The following is a 17,802-nucleotide window of genomic DNA, read 5'->3' as shown; positions in this document are numbered from 1 at the left end:
ATGTATGCCATTTACTTTTTGTCAGAAGCAATGACGTTTTTCTCCCTAGAGAGTGGGCTGTGACCGAGTGTTGGGCTCCGCAGCTGTGCCTGATGCTTGTGGTGTGTGTAAAGGAGACAACTCCACCTGCAAGATCTACAAAGGACAGTACACTAAGCAGCATTACACTAACCGTAAGTTGATCGGCTGTTCTTTTCTTTCTGCTTTTAATTTGACAAACTGGAGCTGCTAGTTGTTTCTTTGTCCTCAATGACTTTGACTGCATTTGATTTATTTTTTACGACTCAAACACAAACCAAAAATATTAGTGGCTCAGTTTCTTATGGGGCTTTTGCCCTTGCAGAAGACTCCTGAAAAACTCCTGATTTGCCGGAGGAGCTATGTTTGTAAACGCAAACAGCTGGATTTTGTGTTTGTACTTCCCACTAACTTTCTCCTGCCAAACCCCTAGCATTTTTTTCCACAGAAAATCCAAGTGAGCTGATGTGATAATGTAGCAGGACAGATAGTCTCCCGCTGTGAGGGGCATACACATTTGAACAGGCAGGTCAGGAGAATATCTGGAGCAGTCCTCGTGAAATGAACTAGATATTTTCAGGAGTGCATATGTGAAAACGGCTTTAGATGATTTTGTAAATATTGTTGTGATAATGACTGCCTACAGATTTTGGTGATCGTTTAAAGTTTTCAAATCTTTCCTAGAGTATTACGGGGTGGTGACCATCCCTGCAGGGGCTCGGAGTATCCGTGTGATAGAACTCAATACGTCCAGCTCCTACCTGGCGGTCAGGGACATACAGAGACGCTACCACCTTAACGGACAATGGACAGTGGACTGGCCAGGAAGACACCCCATCGCCGGAGCTATTTTCGAATACAAGAGACCCTATAACAGACCAGAGAGCCTCATATCAACCGGCCCCACCAATGAGACACTAGTCATAGAGGTAAGAATCAGAAGATCCTGACTGTATTTGTTTTAATATTAATTATGGTTGTTTCATTTTTTTTAATATCCAAAACAACTTTACTTGCTTGTACAGCTATTAAACTCATTTGGTTATTTTGGATCATTTAATGATATATATCATTCAATGTAATTCGCCTTGGTTCTGCTGTAGATCTTGTTGCAGGGCTGGAACCCAGGTGTACTTTGGGAATACACTCTGAAGAAAGCAGATGAGAGAAGAAATCACATAAAACACAACTACACATGGGCCGTCGTACGCTCCCAATGTTCAGCCACCTGTGCTGGAGGTATGTGTGAACACGAATGACACCTTAAACTGCATCCTAGTACAATAAAAATCAGTTCAAAATGTGACTGAACTTGGATCCTTTTAAATGATGCACTGATGAAAAAGAACAGATCACCTTTAGATCTTCAATCTGGCTGAACATCTCGAGCTCAGTCCAACCTCTGTGATCTATAAAAAGGCTTTTAGCTTTTAGTTTAAATGGGAAGGGGAGTTTTCCCATCATTAGGGAACATTAGCCGTTTCTTTTCTTGTTCTCAGGGACACCTGCTATTAAATGCACACATGAACATGCACGCATAAGTTAAACACGCAAGTACACGCATGCAAGGCTTTGACCAGTGGCCTTGTCCAATCAGAGGCCCTGTTTTTGAACTCGCACCCACACACACAAACATGAAAAAGCTGTTGTAATGACCTGAGCAGACCTTGTGCTTGAAGGTCTTTGTATATGCTTGTGTGTATTTGTGTGTATGTATACACTTGTTTGCCTGCACGTGAACAAAGCCCCCAGTGTAGAGTTCCTATTGATTGACACTTAAGGTCAAAGTTCCCCACCCAGGGCCTGTTGCAGTCCACCCTAACCACCTCCATGTCTTTGTGTCCTGATTGTAGGCCATGATGGGTTGGGGGTCATTTGCTTTATTAAAGAGTGTGACTGACTAACCGGCCTGTAGGAGTTAAGATGTGCAGATTGACCATACCTGAGGCCAAATACCAACCTGGGGATCCGTGAAGCCAGGGATCAAGTTTCATATGAATAATAAGAAAAAAAAACACTGTTGGCTCCACATGTTTGTGGAAGGATTTAACAACAAACACATGAGGGCAATTTGAGATGTTTATAAGATTACAAAGAAAAGTTAAAGCTCCTGTGAGGAGTTTTCATTTGAAAACATTCCGATGCCTCTATACGCCCTACACAAGCAGAAAATAACATCAGTGAAGAGATTGATTCTATCCTTACAATTGTGTTTGGATGCCTATAAATGCTGCAGCAGTGTAGGTGTCTGATGATGTTATAAACAGAACCCTACCTAAACAGCCTTTTATACAATGTCTGAGGCAAATGTTTGAGTTGAGTGTTATGTTTGTTGGAGATCTGAAATCACTCCTTACAAATGTAAACGGAAATATTGACAAAGAGCCATAAGTTGCCTCTTGGTGTCCATAGGGGGTGCCAGAATTGACACTTCCTCAGATAAACTAGACTAAAAAGAAAAATCAAAGGGTTTAAGTGTTGTTATAAATTACAGAAACGTGAAAGATGTGGTCAGAAAGAATTTGTCGTTGTGAAACATGTTTCGACCCTTATTCAATGGCTGTCACGTAGTATGTGCTTAACAACAGCAAAACTATTCTATTTCTCTTTTTTTTCTCTATTTCTATTTTAAATCCCAAATATCTTTTTATGAGTGTCTTTTTGAGCCAAAATGCCGCTCTCTATCATCATCTAATTCATCATAGAGAATGTGAGCACATAGCTTTGTTTTAATTGTACATTAAAGCCTAGACACGGATTGGTTAGAGTGTCACTCTGACTGAAAAGAATATTTATATGATGTGCCTCAGTTTAATATATTGATTTCTAACCTGTAGGTCAGATGAATACCAAGTCAGCCTGCTACAAAGACTTGAGAGTGCAAGTAAATACATCCTTCTGCAATCCCCGATCAAGACCAGCCACTGGACCGATGCCATGTAACACCAAACCATGCCCTTCCAGGTATGACTCTCTACTCTTTTACACTGTGTCCGTTTTGTTTTGTAATGGATTTGATGGTAAATGAATCTCATGCATCAGTAACTTTAGAGTCAGAGTTGCAATTGCTTCAGTTTTAATACCTGCTTAAAGATTGACTTCCCATCAGTCTCCAACATGAGCATGCTCAATTAAAACAAGACACTGATTTCAGAGGAAATGTGCCTTTAAATACACAATTTCTGGGACTTGAATCACACAAGCTGTTTATCAAAAACATCAAGTTATGTCAATGGTCACTTGTGGCTTTGGACATTTTTCAATGACCTCATTGATGTCTGCATTCTCTTGAGCTCTCAACCTGGATATGATTAACAATTGATATTTGGACAGTGCAGACATTTCCCGGTAATTTTCCGATAAATATTTTTGGATGGAAAAAGACCTTCTCCACTTCAAGGTATGTCAATTGTTAAAATGCTGGGTTGACACACCCTTGTCGGACTATAGGCCTATAATGTTCTGTACGCTATGTGACAGCCAAAAACATTGTTGGCTGGAACGGCTCAACATTCTGTACATGCATGTTCATGCTTGGAACTTGAGGAGACAGTTTAAGAGGCCACCAGCCAAATACTTTGATACGGTGACTCAAACTCATCATGCTAACAGGGGGATTATTTATCTCTAGTTTGTCTTTATATCCTCTTTTCTTCATCTGTTCTTTCTGACTTCTCTTGCTGTAGTCCTTTGTCGATCTACCCCGTAACCTTTTCACCTTCCATCTCCCTCACCAATATAACTGCCATGTGTTACTGGTCTACAACACCTACACATCTGTTCTGTAGTTTCTTGACATGCAATGTCAAAAAGAGCTGTATATTAGTTGGGTTGATTCTTCCAACCTTCCCACACTATCTTCTCATAACAATATAAATGAAAGGTGTCAGGCAGTGACTGTATTTTTTTTTAATCCTTTTCCAGCCTAGTAGAGCACCTGTTCTGTGATGATGACATTTTCCCCTCCTTGTAAATGAAATAATAACTTGCATTTCGAGCCAAACGTGTTTGAGGAAAATAAGGGGGAGTTCAGCTGTCTCAACTGTGCATGTCTTGATCAAGTTTAGCACGATACCTCACCAGCTGTCATGAATGGTTAGTGCCATTGTTTGTTCAAGACACCAAGTAAAGAATTTCGTAAACCTTTTTCATGCGCTACAGTCTATATGATGGGCTATGTTTGTTCATCCAATCATTGGGAATCCTCAGGATTTTTCCTACAATGCTGCACAAGAACATGCTCTACAGCAATTTGCTGTTGGGCCCCTAATGCAACAATTTGTAACCTATATTAAGGTTCACATCCACGTTTATTTGGCCAAGAAGACTTTCTTTGATGTTGTTTAACGTTGCTGCTGTCACTTGGAGTGACACAAAGTTACTCGTGATGATACAAGACAGAAAGTGAGTGGGAGCGAGATCCACGAACGGTTCTGTGGTTACAGGGTGTGATTCTGTGGGCTCTTGGCTAAGCTAAGTTGGTTGGTCACTCTTCTAAACTCCTCACATGCAGGGCCAAGGCAGAGGATAAAAGATCAGTCAATGTGGCCCATTTGCACACACAGTGGACATCATAGGGAGTGGCGCGCCCGTTGACAGTCTAGACATGTACACACAGACTTAGAGACAGACACAAGGGAAATGTCCGCCCTTGTCTGTGCTGCTCTGGACAGTGTCATGAAGGGTAAGACCCTTGCCAGAGAACCAGTCAGTGGAAGACACTCTTTGGATTGAACTGGCTTTAATGACACAGAGATTTGAGATTAAGCCACAAAATATTACAGAACCACACGAAAGAGATAAAATATGTTTTTCCATGTGTTGTTGTTGCACGTTTGACAGGTAACAAGGAGCAACACTTCTTTAAAAAACAATCACATCTGTGCACTAACCAACAGAGATGCAGTGTTTCATTCCAGCAGCAGCTGTGGCTTCCCATGGGTACATTTTCAATGTGTGTTTGGAGTCATGACTTCTCTGCTATCACGAAGACCTGATCTCTCGTGCCATTGTTACTCGTGTAAGTAGAGGTCACCAGTACGAGGTAGAGAAAGGACGCACTATCGGTTTGGTTTAACATTGCGAACAGTGCCAATAGAGAGACACAGGACACAGGAGGTATAGTATTAGCAGAGCACCATCTTCATGAATTTATAAAGAGACAATCTTATGGAAAATCCTATGAAGGTCTTCATAAAGATGGACGTGCCATATCTTTTGCATGTTTCACAGAGATTAGGGATCGCAGCTGCAATCCAAATAAATCCATACAAGAAAGTTCTTAACCTCTCTAATAAATTCAAGAATGGCCAAAAATGGGTAAAAGTTTATTTTCTGGAGATATAGTTTATAACATGGGTTTCCTTAGAGGAACTGTCGATCAGTTACAGTAGATTCCTTTCGTCAAAGAAATAGAATCAGAATTTAGTTACAGACCTTTGTCTGCTGCTTGTCGAGGTGTAAATTCCTCCATGCCTCTATTCTGTATATTCCTATGTCCACTCTTTGCGTTGGTCTGAAATTACAGCCATGTCCTTGCAAATGAAGTGGAGGCTGCTGACAAGTTGTACGTTGATTTACGAGGAGAATGCAGCTCAACTGAGGAAGTGGTCTCATATTGGTCAGTGTCACATGTGGATGTCCTGAATAAATTCTGCTGTTGTGCGTCCAAATGTGACTTTTCCCTGTGCATGCAAAAGCTGTTTTGTTCTGCTGAAGCCAAGCCTAAACTATGTTTCAAACTGTCGTTACTTCTCCCCAATAAAAGTCAATGCCAGGGAAGAAAACAATATGGCCTATTTCTCTTTTTCTACTAGGACATTAAATCTTCTAATATTATGATTAACTTCCAAAAAGCTCAGCTCTATGCTGCTGCTGTCTGGAAGACGGACATACACAGACAAACACAATTTTGCACAGCTGTCCTAGGACATTGCTTTGACTTTCATTTATTGTGGATAGCAAATCCAAACTGTGCAAAACACCGACCTAAATTCACCTTACTCCTTACCCTCAACGCAGATAAAGCAGACTTCAAGTTCTCATCTTTGGTGTTAATTCTTAAACATTTTACAAGTAAGTAACAAGAAGACTATTCCACACATGCATACAAGTTTACACAATCCAAGGAAGAAGACAATGTAGGCATGGAGAGGATCAGTGGTGGTGTCTGATTACTTTGAAAGCCACTCCCATACAAATTCTCTCACCCCCTCATTAAGACTCCTCTAAGTGACTGTTTGTCTTCTGCACCCCACCAAAGGAACTGCAGCCCGAAATGTAAAATTACGAAGAAAAAAAAAAACGTTGAACAGGAAAGTCGATGCACCCTTTTGTAGAATTAGTCTACTTTCCCCAATCTTTTGTTCTATCTGCTACGTGTTAGCTAGTATCTTGATTTTTTTTCTTCTTCTTCAAACTATTGCTGAAATTAACTGCGGTTTCAGAAATTCTTTCTTTGTATTATGCAGGCCACTAATATTATGTAATCTGGAATCATGGAGACCCACTTATGTTGACATTTAGCTCATGTGTTATCGTAACAGCTGTTTGAGAGAGGACTTTTTTTCCTCTGAAGCGTCAGTGCCTGCTCAGTTTGTGTTATTTTGGAAAAGGTGTCCTTGGAAAATCCTGAATAATTGCTAGAGCTGTTTCATTGTCACTGGTATAAAGTAATGATGGTGCTGACAGAAGACAGTATATATAGAGTCATAAGAAATAGGAAGCTGTGTCTTCCAGAGCTTTGTTAGTTCAGAGGTTTTAAGTAATAGTGCTAGTGATAATAGTGATTGCTGTTCATTGTCATTGTCTTGGACCAAGCAGTCAAGGTAAGCAAACACAGGTTAAACGTTCAACAAACCATGTTTCTTTATTCAAAAATTGTGTTTAACAAAGCCCAAAAAATATACCCTGTCAGAGTATATAAGCAGAGGACTTGTTAAAAGAGGTCAAAATAACATAATTGAACTCAACTAACAGACCTGCCAAAATGAGAACTAAGGGGGATATTTAAATCTGCTGACCAAACCAAAACCAACACATGGGGCAGGATGACACACAAAAGAACTAAAAGTTAACACCAGGTAACCCTGGTCCTGTCCCACCTCTCAACCATCTACATGCACACGCAAACACACACACACACACACACACACACACACACACACACACAAACACACGCACAAACACACCCTGGTGGGAACAGCAGGCTTGGACATAAGACCTGCACTGCAGTGTCCATTACTGGGTGCCTTTAGCTGTAAACATAACCTCTGTGGCCTGGACACTTTGATGTCACTTTTTTCTTTTTTTCTCGGTGACAAGTCCTACCCTGTCCTACGTATATACAAACACACGCAACCACAAACACTTTCAAACTGATATCACCAAGCAGCCAGCCAAGGATAGCTGTCACTCAAACTGTGTCACGCTCAGGTTGCAGTCCTTCCCGTCTCTCAGCGAGGATTTGTCGTGCTGTGGTTTTACCACAAACACACACTCTCTCTGTCTGCTTGTTTGTCTGTCTCGCTGTGTATATCATCTAATAGCCATTTATAAATATACTCAAGTCAACATACGCTTTACACAGCTTCTCTCCTGCTTCATCCTGGTTATCTCATCTTAAATATTGATGCTCCACTCTGATGTCTTTTAACTTTGCCTGTTTATCTTTCTCCTACTTTGTTTCTCTCGTGTGTGAAATTCCAGCACTTGCAGATCCACACACACACACACCGCCCCGATCAGCATTTACTCACTAATGGATTAGTGTGTTTACACTGAGATGAGGAAGCAGTGATAATAGTGGCTGTAAAGTAATCTCACAACTGTCTACACTCATCTCTAGGGCCTATCTCTTTCATTATCTACAGCTGAGGCTCCTTAGCTGTGCATGTGTGCTGAGGTATGTGTGCACAATCAAACCTGGTATTAAAGGGTCCGTTATTCAGGAAAATGTATACAAGTATATACATGTATATATATATATATATATAAACACACACACTTATATAGCACCTCACTTCAATCCACGCTATCAGGAAGTGTTATCATGTCTTTAAAATCTTACTTCTAGATGATTCTATATCTGACCATCACTTTATCAAAATCTTTATCATCTGTTGTGGACTTCCTGGTTTGGTTCAAGACTCATCAAGCTTTAGATATACAAACCTAGACATTGCATTTGATTAAAAATATCAAAAGCCACAAATTTCTTAAATAACAGCATACCATTTTGACAGAATTAATAATATGTAATATATCTATCTAATTGGTTGCAATCTAAACTTTCAGGCTGCATTTCCATGCTTTTGCACTCCAATTGTGATCATTTCCAGATCTCACATTTCATCTTTAACGCTCATAAAATATAATGAAATTACAGTTATGTTGAACTGTTTGGTTTTTCAGATTTTTTCATCTTAATTTGTGTATCCTGGTATATGAGAGTTGCTCGTCATGGTTCACTCAACCAGAACTGATTTCAGTTGCACGTCTGTCCAATGCCTGCCTTGCATTAAGACCATTTTGTTAAACTAAACTGAAACATATTGCATTATTATCTTGGCACATGTGTTCATTTATTTCACTGAGCATCTGACACATTTTTGACAACGCATTAGTTTCTTGCACTTTGTGGGCTCTCTGCATGCATAAACCGAGAGCTAAGACAAAACATGTTCTGGCCTCGCCAAAACATTCAGGGAAGCCTAGACGGTGGGCATCAGTACACCCCTGCAGATCATACTATTCTGAGGCTCTGCACGTCTTCCATTTTGCTGCGTGTGCAACCACTAAGTAAATCCAAACAGACATTACAACATGGAAAAAGGTATTCGATGCCCACTCTAATTTAGAGCATGATATCATGCTGTCTCAGTGTGTGGATGAACACGGATATAAGCAGAGAAACACCCAGACACTGACACACACGTGAAAGCTCTCTCTCACACACACACATACACACACACACACACACACACACACACACACACACACACAAACACACACTTAGTGGTCCAGCCATAAACACTGGTCATAGGTTCATTTAATGCCCTTGGTGAGAATCCAAACAGCATTATTTAGACTGCAGCGGTGATCCGACACCGTGATGAGAGTCGTGCTTCTGTGCAGAGAGTCTGACGCTTACTCATCCTCCAATAACACTCACTGTAAAACTAGAGGCAAAGATCACAAGATGAGCTGTAACTTTATAGGGTATTAATCTGCATATGAGTACATTGGAGCCAGAGAGGTCATGAAAGAGATACATTCGTGGTACAAGTGCTGGCCATTTAATTAAAGCCAGACTATGTCACTGTCACCATCACCATCAAGCACATTAAAAGCTATATTTCCCCTTCTGTGAGGAATCTGATATCCAACATGTGACATGCTGGAGCAAAAGAGCCCAAATAAGATTTGATTAAGTGTGCCAGTATGATATTATAATGTAGCAAGGTGTTAAATGTTCTTACATAACAAATTCATAATATAAGCTACGACCAATTTTGCGCAGAAATCCTGAGATCCTCTTGAAACCAATTATGCAGGCTTAATGTGTCCAAATATGTCTTCAATCTTCATTGGGTCCAAAGTATTATGTTGGCTGCATGATTGGTAAGGTGGTTATCATTATTTCCTCAAAGCAAGGAGGCTCCTGGTTCATATCCCCATCGGAGGGGACGCTTTTTTTCCCCCTTTTTTTTTTGGATGAGTTTGCACGTTCTCTCTCTCCGGATACGCCGGTCTCCTCCCACAGTCCAAAGACATGCTTGTTAGGTTAATTTACTTCATTGTTGGGAATGTGAGCGTGTCCCTATATGCCAGCCCTGAGACTGACTGGTAAAGAGTGTGTGTTCAGGGTACCTGAATAGGCGGAGGTATAAATAGTGGATAGATGGTTTTATGCTAGCATTACCGTACGCGTATAATAACATCATTGAATGGAATATATGTTGTTTTTTTAGTGTTAGTGGAGAAGAAGGCCTAAGTTAGGATATGGTGTGGGATATATAAGGTGCAGTTTAAAAGTACAATGGCTGTCCTGACTTACTCTACTATGCCAGGCAGCCATGACCACCATGGAGGCTGAACAACCACATACCTTTGGTCAGCAATATAAGCTAATAATTCAATCTGTTTATTTTTAACACCATTTCTATTAATCTGCCAAGGAGGTTCTCTTTAAAAAGTTTTGGTACTGATAATAATAATAATAAAAAACATGCTTAGACAAAAGTACATTTTAGAACAGTGTTTTAATTATTCAAGTATAGGAAGTTGAGACGAGTGTTTAAATTAAAGTGTTAAGCATTAGACGTTGTCAAAAAGTAAAGTAAAGGGAGCTGGAAACTAACAAAGTAATTGTAATTGTTTTCTTCCCCTCTCTGTACAAGACAGGGTCTCCACTACGAGTGTTATCTTTGTACGGTGATCATGTCATTTGTGAATTCCCACAGGTCTGTCTGAAAAGTGATTGAGGAGTTGTGCATGTTGACTCAGCGGCCTTGTGTTGTGTTGTCCCAGCTGGTCTGTCGGAGAGTGGGGGGTGTGCAGCCGGAGCTGTGGAGGAGGGGAGCAGACACGTCAGGTCCAGTGTGATCAGAGAACCAGCCAAAGCAACGTAGACGCCCTGGCTGACTATCTCTGTGCTCAGCCCGTTCCTTCCAGGAGGCAAGCCTGCAACATGCACAGCTGTCCCCCAGTCTGGACCAGTGGGCCATGGTCACAGGTGAGCATGTGTGAAATGGATCTGCCACTGCTGTCCGGAAAATTCTCATCGTGCTTGCACTGAGGGATGGTAGCAAAGACATATTGCTCGACAACTTCTGTCCTTCCAGTAAATTGCAACTATCAACACACGTTCTGTTGCATTCTGTGCAACCTTTTAAAACAGTGAACAGCCAACCCACCGAAGAAAATACAGTACTGAGTGTCTTCTTTTGTCAATTATAAGCCGTCCACTTTCAAATGTCTTTAAGGCCAATCAAAGTTACTTTGACCAAAGTAACAAACTTCCCAACATAGACATAGTTAACTATGTGTGTCAGCATCAACTAAAACTGTATCAATGTACTAAATATAGTAATGGAAAGATTCTCCATGGGGCATATGGATATCACTGCGATGTGCACACAGTGAGAGAGGAATTTCCGTGGCTGTTTACTTCAGTTTCATTCCGTTTTTACTCATTCGATGTGTTATCTTGACTTAGAAATCAACGGGTAGTGATATCAGAACACAGAGAGCATGCTCAGCCAACAGATGGTATTATAGGAATGTCCAAGTCCACACAGTGGATGTGTAATGCATTATACAGTAAAGCCTCCAACATGCTTTTAGTTTAGTTTTAGCTGCTACTAAATGAAGCATTTTAATCTGTCACAATCACAGAAAAAAAATGTGTGAGACCCTGAAGGGACTGGTAGTAATTCACTTCAAAGAGACACACTTGCACTGAGCATAAAGAACTTCACACAGTGTTGTTCAGTGAACTCAAGCATTGATGGCTTCGCCACATTTTATGACTCTGATCTCAGCGGCTTTAAACTCTGAATGTACCCATGAGACCTTGTGTTCTGTTCTCTGTCCAATCCCCATACATTGTGCCTGGTGACTTGTCGCACTGTTAAACTTATTTAACTGCCATTTCACCCCAAATATCCTGAACTACCTGCCACAAAGGGTGTCCAGTTTACTTCCTCTCTGTGAGTCCGAGGCACGGTGATGTGCGTCACAGCTCTGGTTTCTTGGCCGTAGGGCGAAAGTCTCAAGGTTTTCGATTCAGGCTGTGCCATGAGATTTTGCGCAGGGTGAGAATGAATATTCAGGGAATTGTTGGACTATACCTCAAATGAATTATTAAGGAAGTAAAGCACAAGCAATGACTGTGTGGAGGATTTGAAAGTATGGTAGTTATGCTGAAATGCTTCCTGTGCCAAGTTAAGATAATTGAACTTTTTTTTTATTTTTTCCACTGAAGTCATGTAAACTTTAGTCATTTCATAAGCAATAAGGCGGACCAGCTAACTCTGAAAATATTTGTATACAAGTAATCGAACTGAAAAATGTTCACCAGGCATGAAGTGAAAAAATTAGGCTCAAGCATTAAAGAACATGAAATGGTTTTTTTTTTGACAGTGCTCTCGTAAGTGTGGCAACGGCCTGAAGAAGAGGACAGTGCTGTGTACAAGCACCAACCCAGGTACCCAGAAAGAAACAATGCCAGACAGCGTGTGTGCAGGCCTGCAGAAACCTGCAAGTCAAGAATCCTGTTTCATCAAACGCTGCCAGAAACAACGCAAAGTCCAGTGGTTCGTCTCCACATGGCAAGAGGTAATTCAAGTTCCGTGTTGTTGTTTTCTAAAGAACACCTGATGAATGTAGGATGTATTTTCTTTGGGCGACGTAGCTGACTTTTCTCTCTCAATTTCCTGTATGTTCCTTCCCTCTTTGAACGTCCAGTGCTCAGTTACATGTGGTCGTGGTTACCAGGCACGCTTCATCAAGTGTGCAGAAAAGGTGTGTATTATGCTGTATGTCAGCGTTAACTCAAATAACCTTGCATGTAAGTTCATAGTTATTAAATACATAACTTTATATAATCATTAATTCGACAGTTCACTGCTTTAAGTTTGTTTCTTTAATCTCCACCCTTTTGATGTGGATATGTGTTGTTTTATTGACTGTGTTTAGGTTTTTGAGCCTGTAATGGCATCTAAAAGTGTTCTTGATTTATATTACGAAAGGACACTGCAGGAAAATACAGAGAGCTTACTGCCAAGAAGTGCCATCATGTCCCCAAACCCGTAGTGGAGCTCCAGCGGTCCTGCTTTCTGCCTGAGTGCCCCATCCGCACAACTCCAGCGATCCACCGATGGAGCACACATCATCGCACCTATCCAACTCAACCCCTCCCTCAACCTCCATCTCAGCCAGAGTGGCACTCATCCCCTTGGTCTCAGGTAAATCGCCTCAGAGCAAGATCGTTGTACACTGACTTCCACTCCATGTCAGTTCTGCTTTGTTTATTGCTACTTTTGGAAACGTGGCATGGGAAGGGAATGTGTGATTTAAGAGGTTCATGGGGTTCATCATCAAAAATGTGTTCTCTACAGTGCACAGTGACGTGTGGAGGAGGAGTGCAGGCCAGGATGGTCCAATGTCTGGTCCAAGGGAAGCCATCTCCAGGCTGCGCACTCCACTTTAAACCCTCTATGTCCCAGGCCTGCAACACCAACTTCTGCCCACAGCCTGAGAAGAAAGGTACTCTAGCTCTGATGCTATATAGGACTACCGTATTGTTTCTGTACACTACAACTAAGCTTCTTATGATTTAAAGTCTATAATTCAAGTCGTTCCTTCTCCCTTGTTTTCTGCAGATGTTGCCTGCCGGGATTACTTTAACTGGTGTTACCTGGTGCCTCAGCATGGCGTCTGCAACCACAAGTTCTACGGCAAGCAGTGCTGCCAATCCTGCTCCAATTCAAACCTGTAAACTCACAGGTTGAGTCTGTCTGTGACACAAACAGAGAGGCAGTTAGATAGATGTAAGACATTGTTTGAAGCCCGGGCTTGAAAAGACAGTATTTTTGCTTTAAGCGTGTGGCGAAAAACAAATGACATTTCTATGGAAGTGCTAAAAAAAAAGAAAAAAAAAAAAAAAGAAAGTTGCAGTACCCTTTCTTCTCCATGCGATGCCGGACATCTGGATACAAGAACATGATGCTGACAGCACTACAAAAGAATGTGATCAGGACAGTCCAATTACAGGAGAGACATATGAGGAAGAACGGGTATAATGGGGATCTTGATTAAAGCGAAGAGGTCTGACATTTCCAAGAGAAATGGAAAACCTGAAAACCCCCAGTTTGTTTATATACTGTTTGCAATGAAATATATCTGTACCCATGATACTAAACTTCTTCCATTCAACCAAAGGCTACAGATGGCAGGCCAAGAGAACAAAAAAATTCTTAACGATGTCTCTGGCATTGCCAAGCTACAACACTTAATACGCCATGTTCTGCACTGCAAATTCTAATCAATTAGGAATCTGAAGTTTGATAATTAAAAGGGATTTCAAAGGAGTGAATAAGGCAATAAAAAGTAAAACAGTAAAACATCTTGATGAAAAACAGACCTGGAATAATCAAAGTGGGCTTCTTTGATAGCTGGACAATAACAGGAAGCTTGGCTGTGTTTTGTAAAAGAGAAGAAAAAAAACACAAAAAAACAAAATGTGGCGAAGGAGAGAGCCGACTTTCATACTCAGTGGTGCTACGTCGTCTTGTGTCACATCGACAATGTGAAATCACAAGTTTCAGGAAAGAAGAAATGCATTGTGTGACCAGTGTACAGTATTTTATTTATTGGCTTTACAATGCAGCATTGCTGAAAGACTGTATTATTAAGCAGCATAGCTGTGTCCTTTTAATATGCTACCCTAAGCTCATTACCTTTATATTTTGTACTTTTTTCTTAGGATTTCATGCTGACAAAATACACCCTTTTTCATTTAAAACATTTCTTTTATTTCTAGGTAAGAAAACCATGTGATATCAAAAGAACAATTTAGCAATATTATAGTAATAATGTGCTTTTATCTAAAACATCTTTACCAATAACTAAAGTATGAGCATGACGTCTGACTAGTCACCGCTCCATCTTCAGGTTTCATTTTCCTTCTTTATGACACTCGTCATGTTAAAGCATTGACATGGCACAAACATAATACAGTATTTATTGGTGAGAGTTTCGAAGCAGTGAAAGATGATGGCTTAATGCTACTCCAATACGATTTGTACTGTGTAAATGAAAAACAATAAACTGTGTCATGTCAGCATCTCAGCTGTGTCGTGTCCTGAATTCATTCTTTTAGCTGAGTTCTTGAGTGAGTGTGAACCCGATTAGTTTGACAATTTAAAACTAATTATAAAAAAACCCAGATAAGTTATCAACATAGTGGAATAATAAAAAAACAAGCTAGCTAGTAGTAGGTCAGGCCCTGCTACTAGCTAGTTTAGAATATTTTAACCTGCAGTCACCAGTTAAGTTCGTATACCATAATATGACAAACAAAGAGAACAAAAGGACTGTTTGTTTAGGAAATTAGTAATGATGGGAATTCTGGCTCTTTTGATTGATCCAGGACATTTGGCTCCCTTTTAAAGCGTCCAAATGTTTTGATCTATGATTGATATGTGTGCATGTATTTTACTTTGTTTATTGTAATACACTTGACTGTAACATTCCCACAGTAACCCATTTGTATGTGATCTTTGGTATCAGACATGAATTTTGTTCCAATCAGCACTGGTCCTTATGTGTATTGAACTTGATATTTATGCTGATCTCTGAAAAGGATGGTTTCACTCAAACACTAAGCACAGTGCAAATAGTCTAATGTGATGGTCATATAAAAATGTGCTTGTAAAATGAATGTTCTGTAAGCAGAACTGGGACAAAGTCATAAGTCAGGTCCCAAGTAAAGACAGACAAGTCCTGAATCTAAAACCTTGTGACAGTCCTCACCTGCTGTTCGCACATTGGCTCCTCTCATCTCTTACTCTGAACACTCCCACCTCACCCCTCCTGAAGCTTTACTGACATCACATTTAATTGGCTGCACAGCACACACACTGACACAGCGTTCACTTAGTGCATGATGTGCCTGTGGCGAGAAGATCATCCTGTTGTGTGTTAAATAATCACAGAAAAAAAACCCCACCTCTCAAACAGGAGCCGGCTTCTATCGTTCACGCCGAAGAGATCCTCGAGCTGACACGTTTTCGAACAACACATCACTGGAAATAACCATGTAGCCCAGAACAAAGCTCTAGTCTTCAGTATGCAATATAGAGCAACACATAAGCCAGTGACTTGGCTAACTGTAATGCCAATATGGTATTAGCCATTTCAACACCTATGACATACTGTGTCTGGGATTTACTCTTTAGTCGTTTCTCAACAAGTCAAGGAGACACAGATGCCCCAAACAAGATCCCCATTGTCATAATCCCAGAGGCACAGCCTTCAGGCCTACAGAGAGTCAGAGGGAGGAGAGGAGAAGGAAAAGAAAAAGAGTAGAAAGAAAGGGGGAAGGAGTGAGGCCGGTGCTGTCATAGAAAAATGCTCTGAGAAAGAGAGAGGTGTGTATTTATATATATAGAGAGAGAAAGGGCTTTTCCTCAATGTCATCCACCGCTCTGGAGTTGATTTATTGTTGGTCAGCTGTGGGCACTGTGTTACAGTGTGTAGCCGCTGTACAGTATGTAGGACAGCAAACACACACATTTCTCTACCCCTTCAAGTGTAACCCATGTTAAGTCAAATATCGATAATATAGAGAACAGATGAGATTTAAATCTTTTAAACTTGTTGGTTTAACATAAAAATTAACTGAATATGAATATGTGTGAGCACTGTGACATGGTATAATGCTTTCTTTAAACTTTAATATGAAGGAAAAAAAATCAGTTGGCTATGAAAGGTAACTGATTGAAATGTTTTGTTTTGTTTTGTTTTGTCAGAAAAATCCCCGCTCAGTAGACTGACAAAGAAAAAGTAGAGAAAATCCAACCACACAAGAAGAAGGGGATTAGGAGGATGAAGCCCTTTTGTTTGTACAAAGATAGTGATCAGACGAAGACGTTCTGTAGATGACAAAAGTGATCGAGACAAATCTGGTACCTTCTAAAGTGTTACCTAAGCCACGTCAGGTAACAGAAGAGATGATCCGTCAGAGAGAGACAGGAAGTGAGAAAGCATGCCCAACACTCCCTGTTTCCACGAGAAAACTCGGCTATCTCTGATTGAATCTGTTCTTCAAAAGTGTTGGCTCTTAAGCCTGGAGGCTACACTCAGACAGTTCATTTGAAGTCACAGAGTTATTATCTTTCCATCAGGATGCACCTATACAGCAAGCTGCAGCACCTTTTGTGACTTCCTCTCAAGCTGTTGGAAAGCAGCAGAAGAACTGTGGCCAGGCCATGATTATGCAACTCCAATATAACTCATCAGAGGTTCAGATTTATTTATTGTTATTTAAAGACTGTTATTTTAAATGTTTAACTTTTGAAGAATTCTGTTTATTGCCGGTTTGTTTAGTTTGTTTGTTATTCATTGAATTGGAAATTCACATAATAAAACAAAGGGAAGGATAGCAGCATGTTGGTGCGTGTGTGTCTGTGAGAGAGAGAGAGAGAGAGAGAGAGAGAGAGAGAGAGAGAGAGAGAGAGATAGGGAGAGAGAGAGGGAGAGGGCAAAATGATTTTTTTTTTCTGTACAACAGCACCCTCTGCTGATATTTCCAGAAATAAAACACTAATACTTCTACTTCCACTGCAAAGAGAGCCCATCACCTTAGTGTCTTACTACTTCTGCCTTTTCTTTCGAGAATCGCGTGCCAGGCTTTTTTAAAGCGCAAATCCCAAGTTACATGCGGTATAAACTTCGGACGAGCATCAAAAGATAGTTCCCTGACCGGGAATCGAACCCGGGCCGCGGCGGTGAGAGCGCCGAATCCTAACCACTAGACCACCAGGGATCATATCTGCAAATCTAAAAATGTTTATCAATTATAGCTGTCATTCTTGACAGATTTATTACTGTTTATTAAATGACTCATGATATGCTATATGTTTGCGGCTTTGTCACGTGTACAGGATAAAATTCAGTTTACAGTGTAACTGAATTGAAGGCTAAAGTTGAGTATCTAGTGGTCGTAATTATAGGCCGTAAACAATCGTTGAAGATTGAAGCGCCTCACGTTATGTCTAT

At 40.6% G+C, this 17,802-nt stretch overlaps 1 protein-coding gene across 1 annotated transcript in view; it reads left to right on the top strand.

Moving 5' to 3' along the window:
• adamts16 (ADAM metallopeptidase with thrombospondin type 1 motif, 16) overlaps positions 1-14,826 on the top strand; it is a 47,625-nt gene extending 32,799 nt beyond the window's left edge. Inside the window, exons 15-24 of the mRNA XM_079343755.1 lie at positions 50-173; positions 703-947; positions 1,122-1,257; positions 2,856-2,982; positions 10,549-10,753; positions 12,163-12,357; positions 12,487-12,543; positions 12,771-12,986; positions 13,140-13,287; positions 13,404-14,826. Of these exons, the coding sequence (XP_079199881.1) occupies positions 50-173; positions 703-947; positions 1,122-1,257; positions 2,856-2,982; positions 10,549-10,753; positions 12,163-12,357; positions 12,487-12,543; positions 12,771-12,986; positions 13,140-13,287; positions 13,404-13,519 (1,569 nt within the window). The 3' untranslated portion in view covers positions 13,520-14,826. The remainder of the gene's footprint in view (positions 1-49; positions 174-702; positions 948-1,121; positions 1,258-2,855; positions 2,983-10,548; positions 10,754-12,162; positions 12,358-12,486; positions 12,544-12,770; positions 12,987-13,139; positions 13,288-13,403) is intronic.
• Positions 14,827-17,802: the final 2,976 nt, after the last annotated feature.

The sequence above is a fragment of the Symphodus melops genome, assembly GCF_947650265.1.
Source record: "Symphodus melops genome assembly, chromosome: 5".
NCBI classification, from domain to species: Eukaryota; Metazoa; Chordata; class Actinopteri; order Labriformes; family Labridae; genus Symphodus; species Symphodus melops.
Note: the sequence above shows the minus strand (reverse complement) of the source record. Positions and strands in the feature narration are given on the sequence as shown.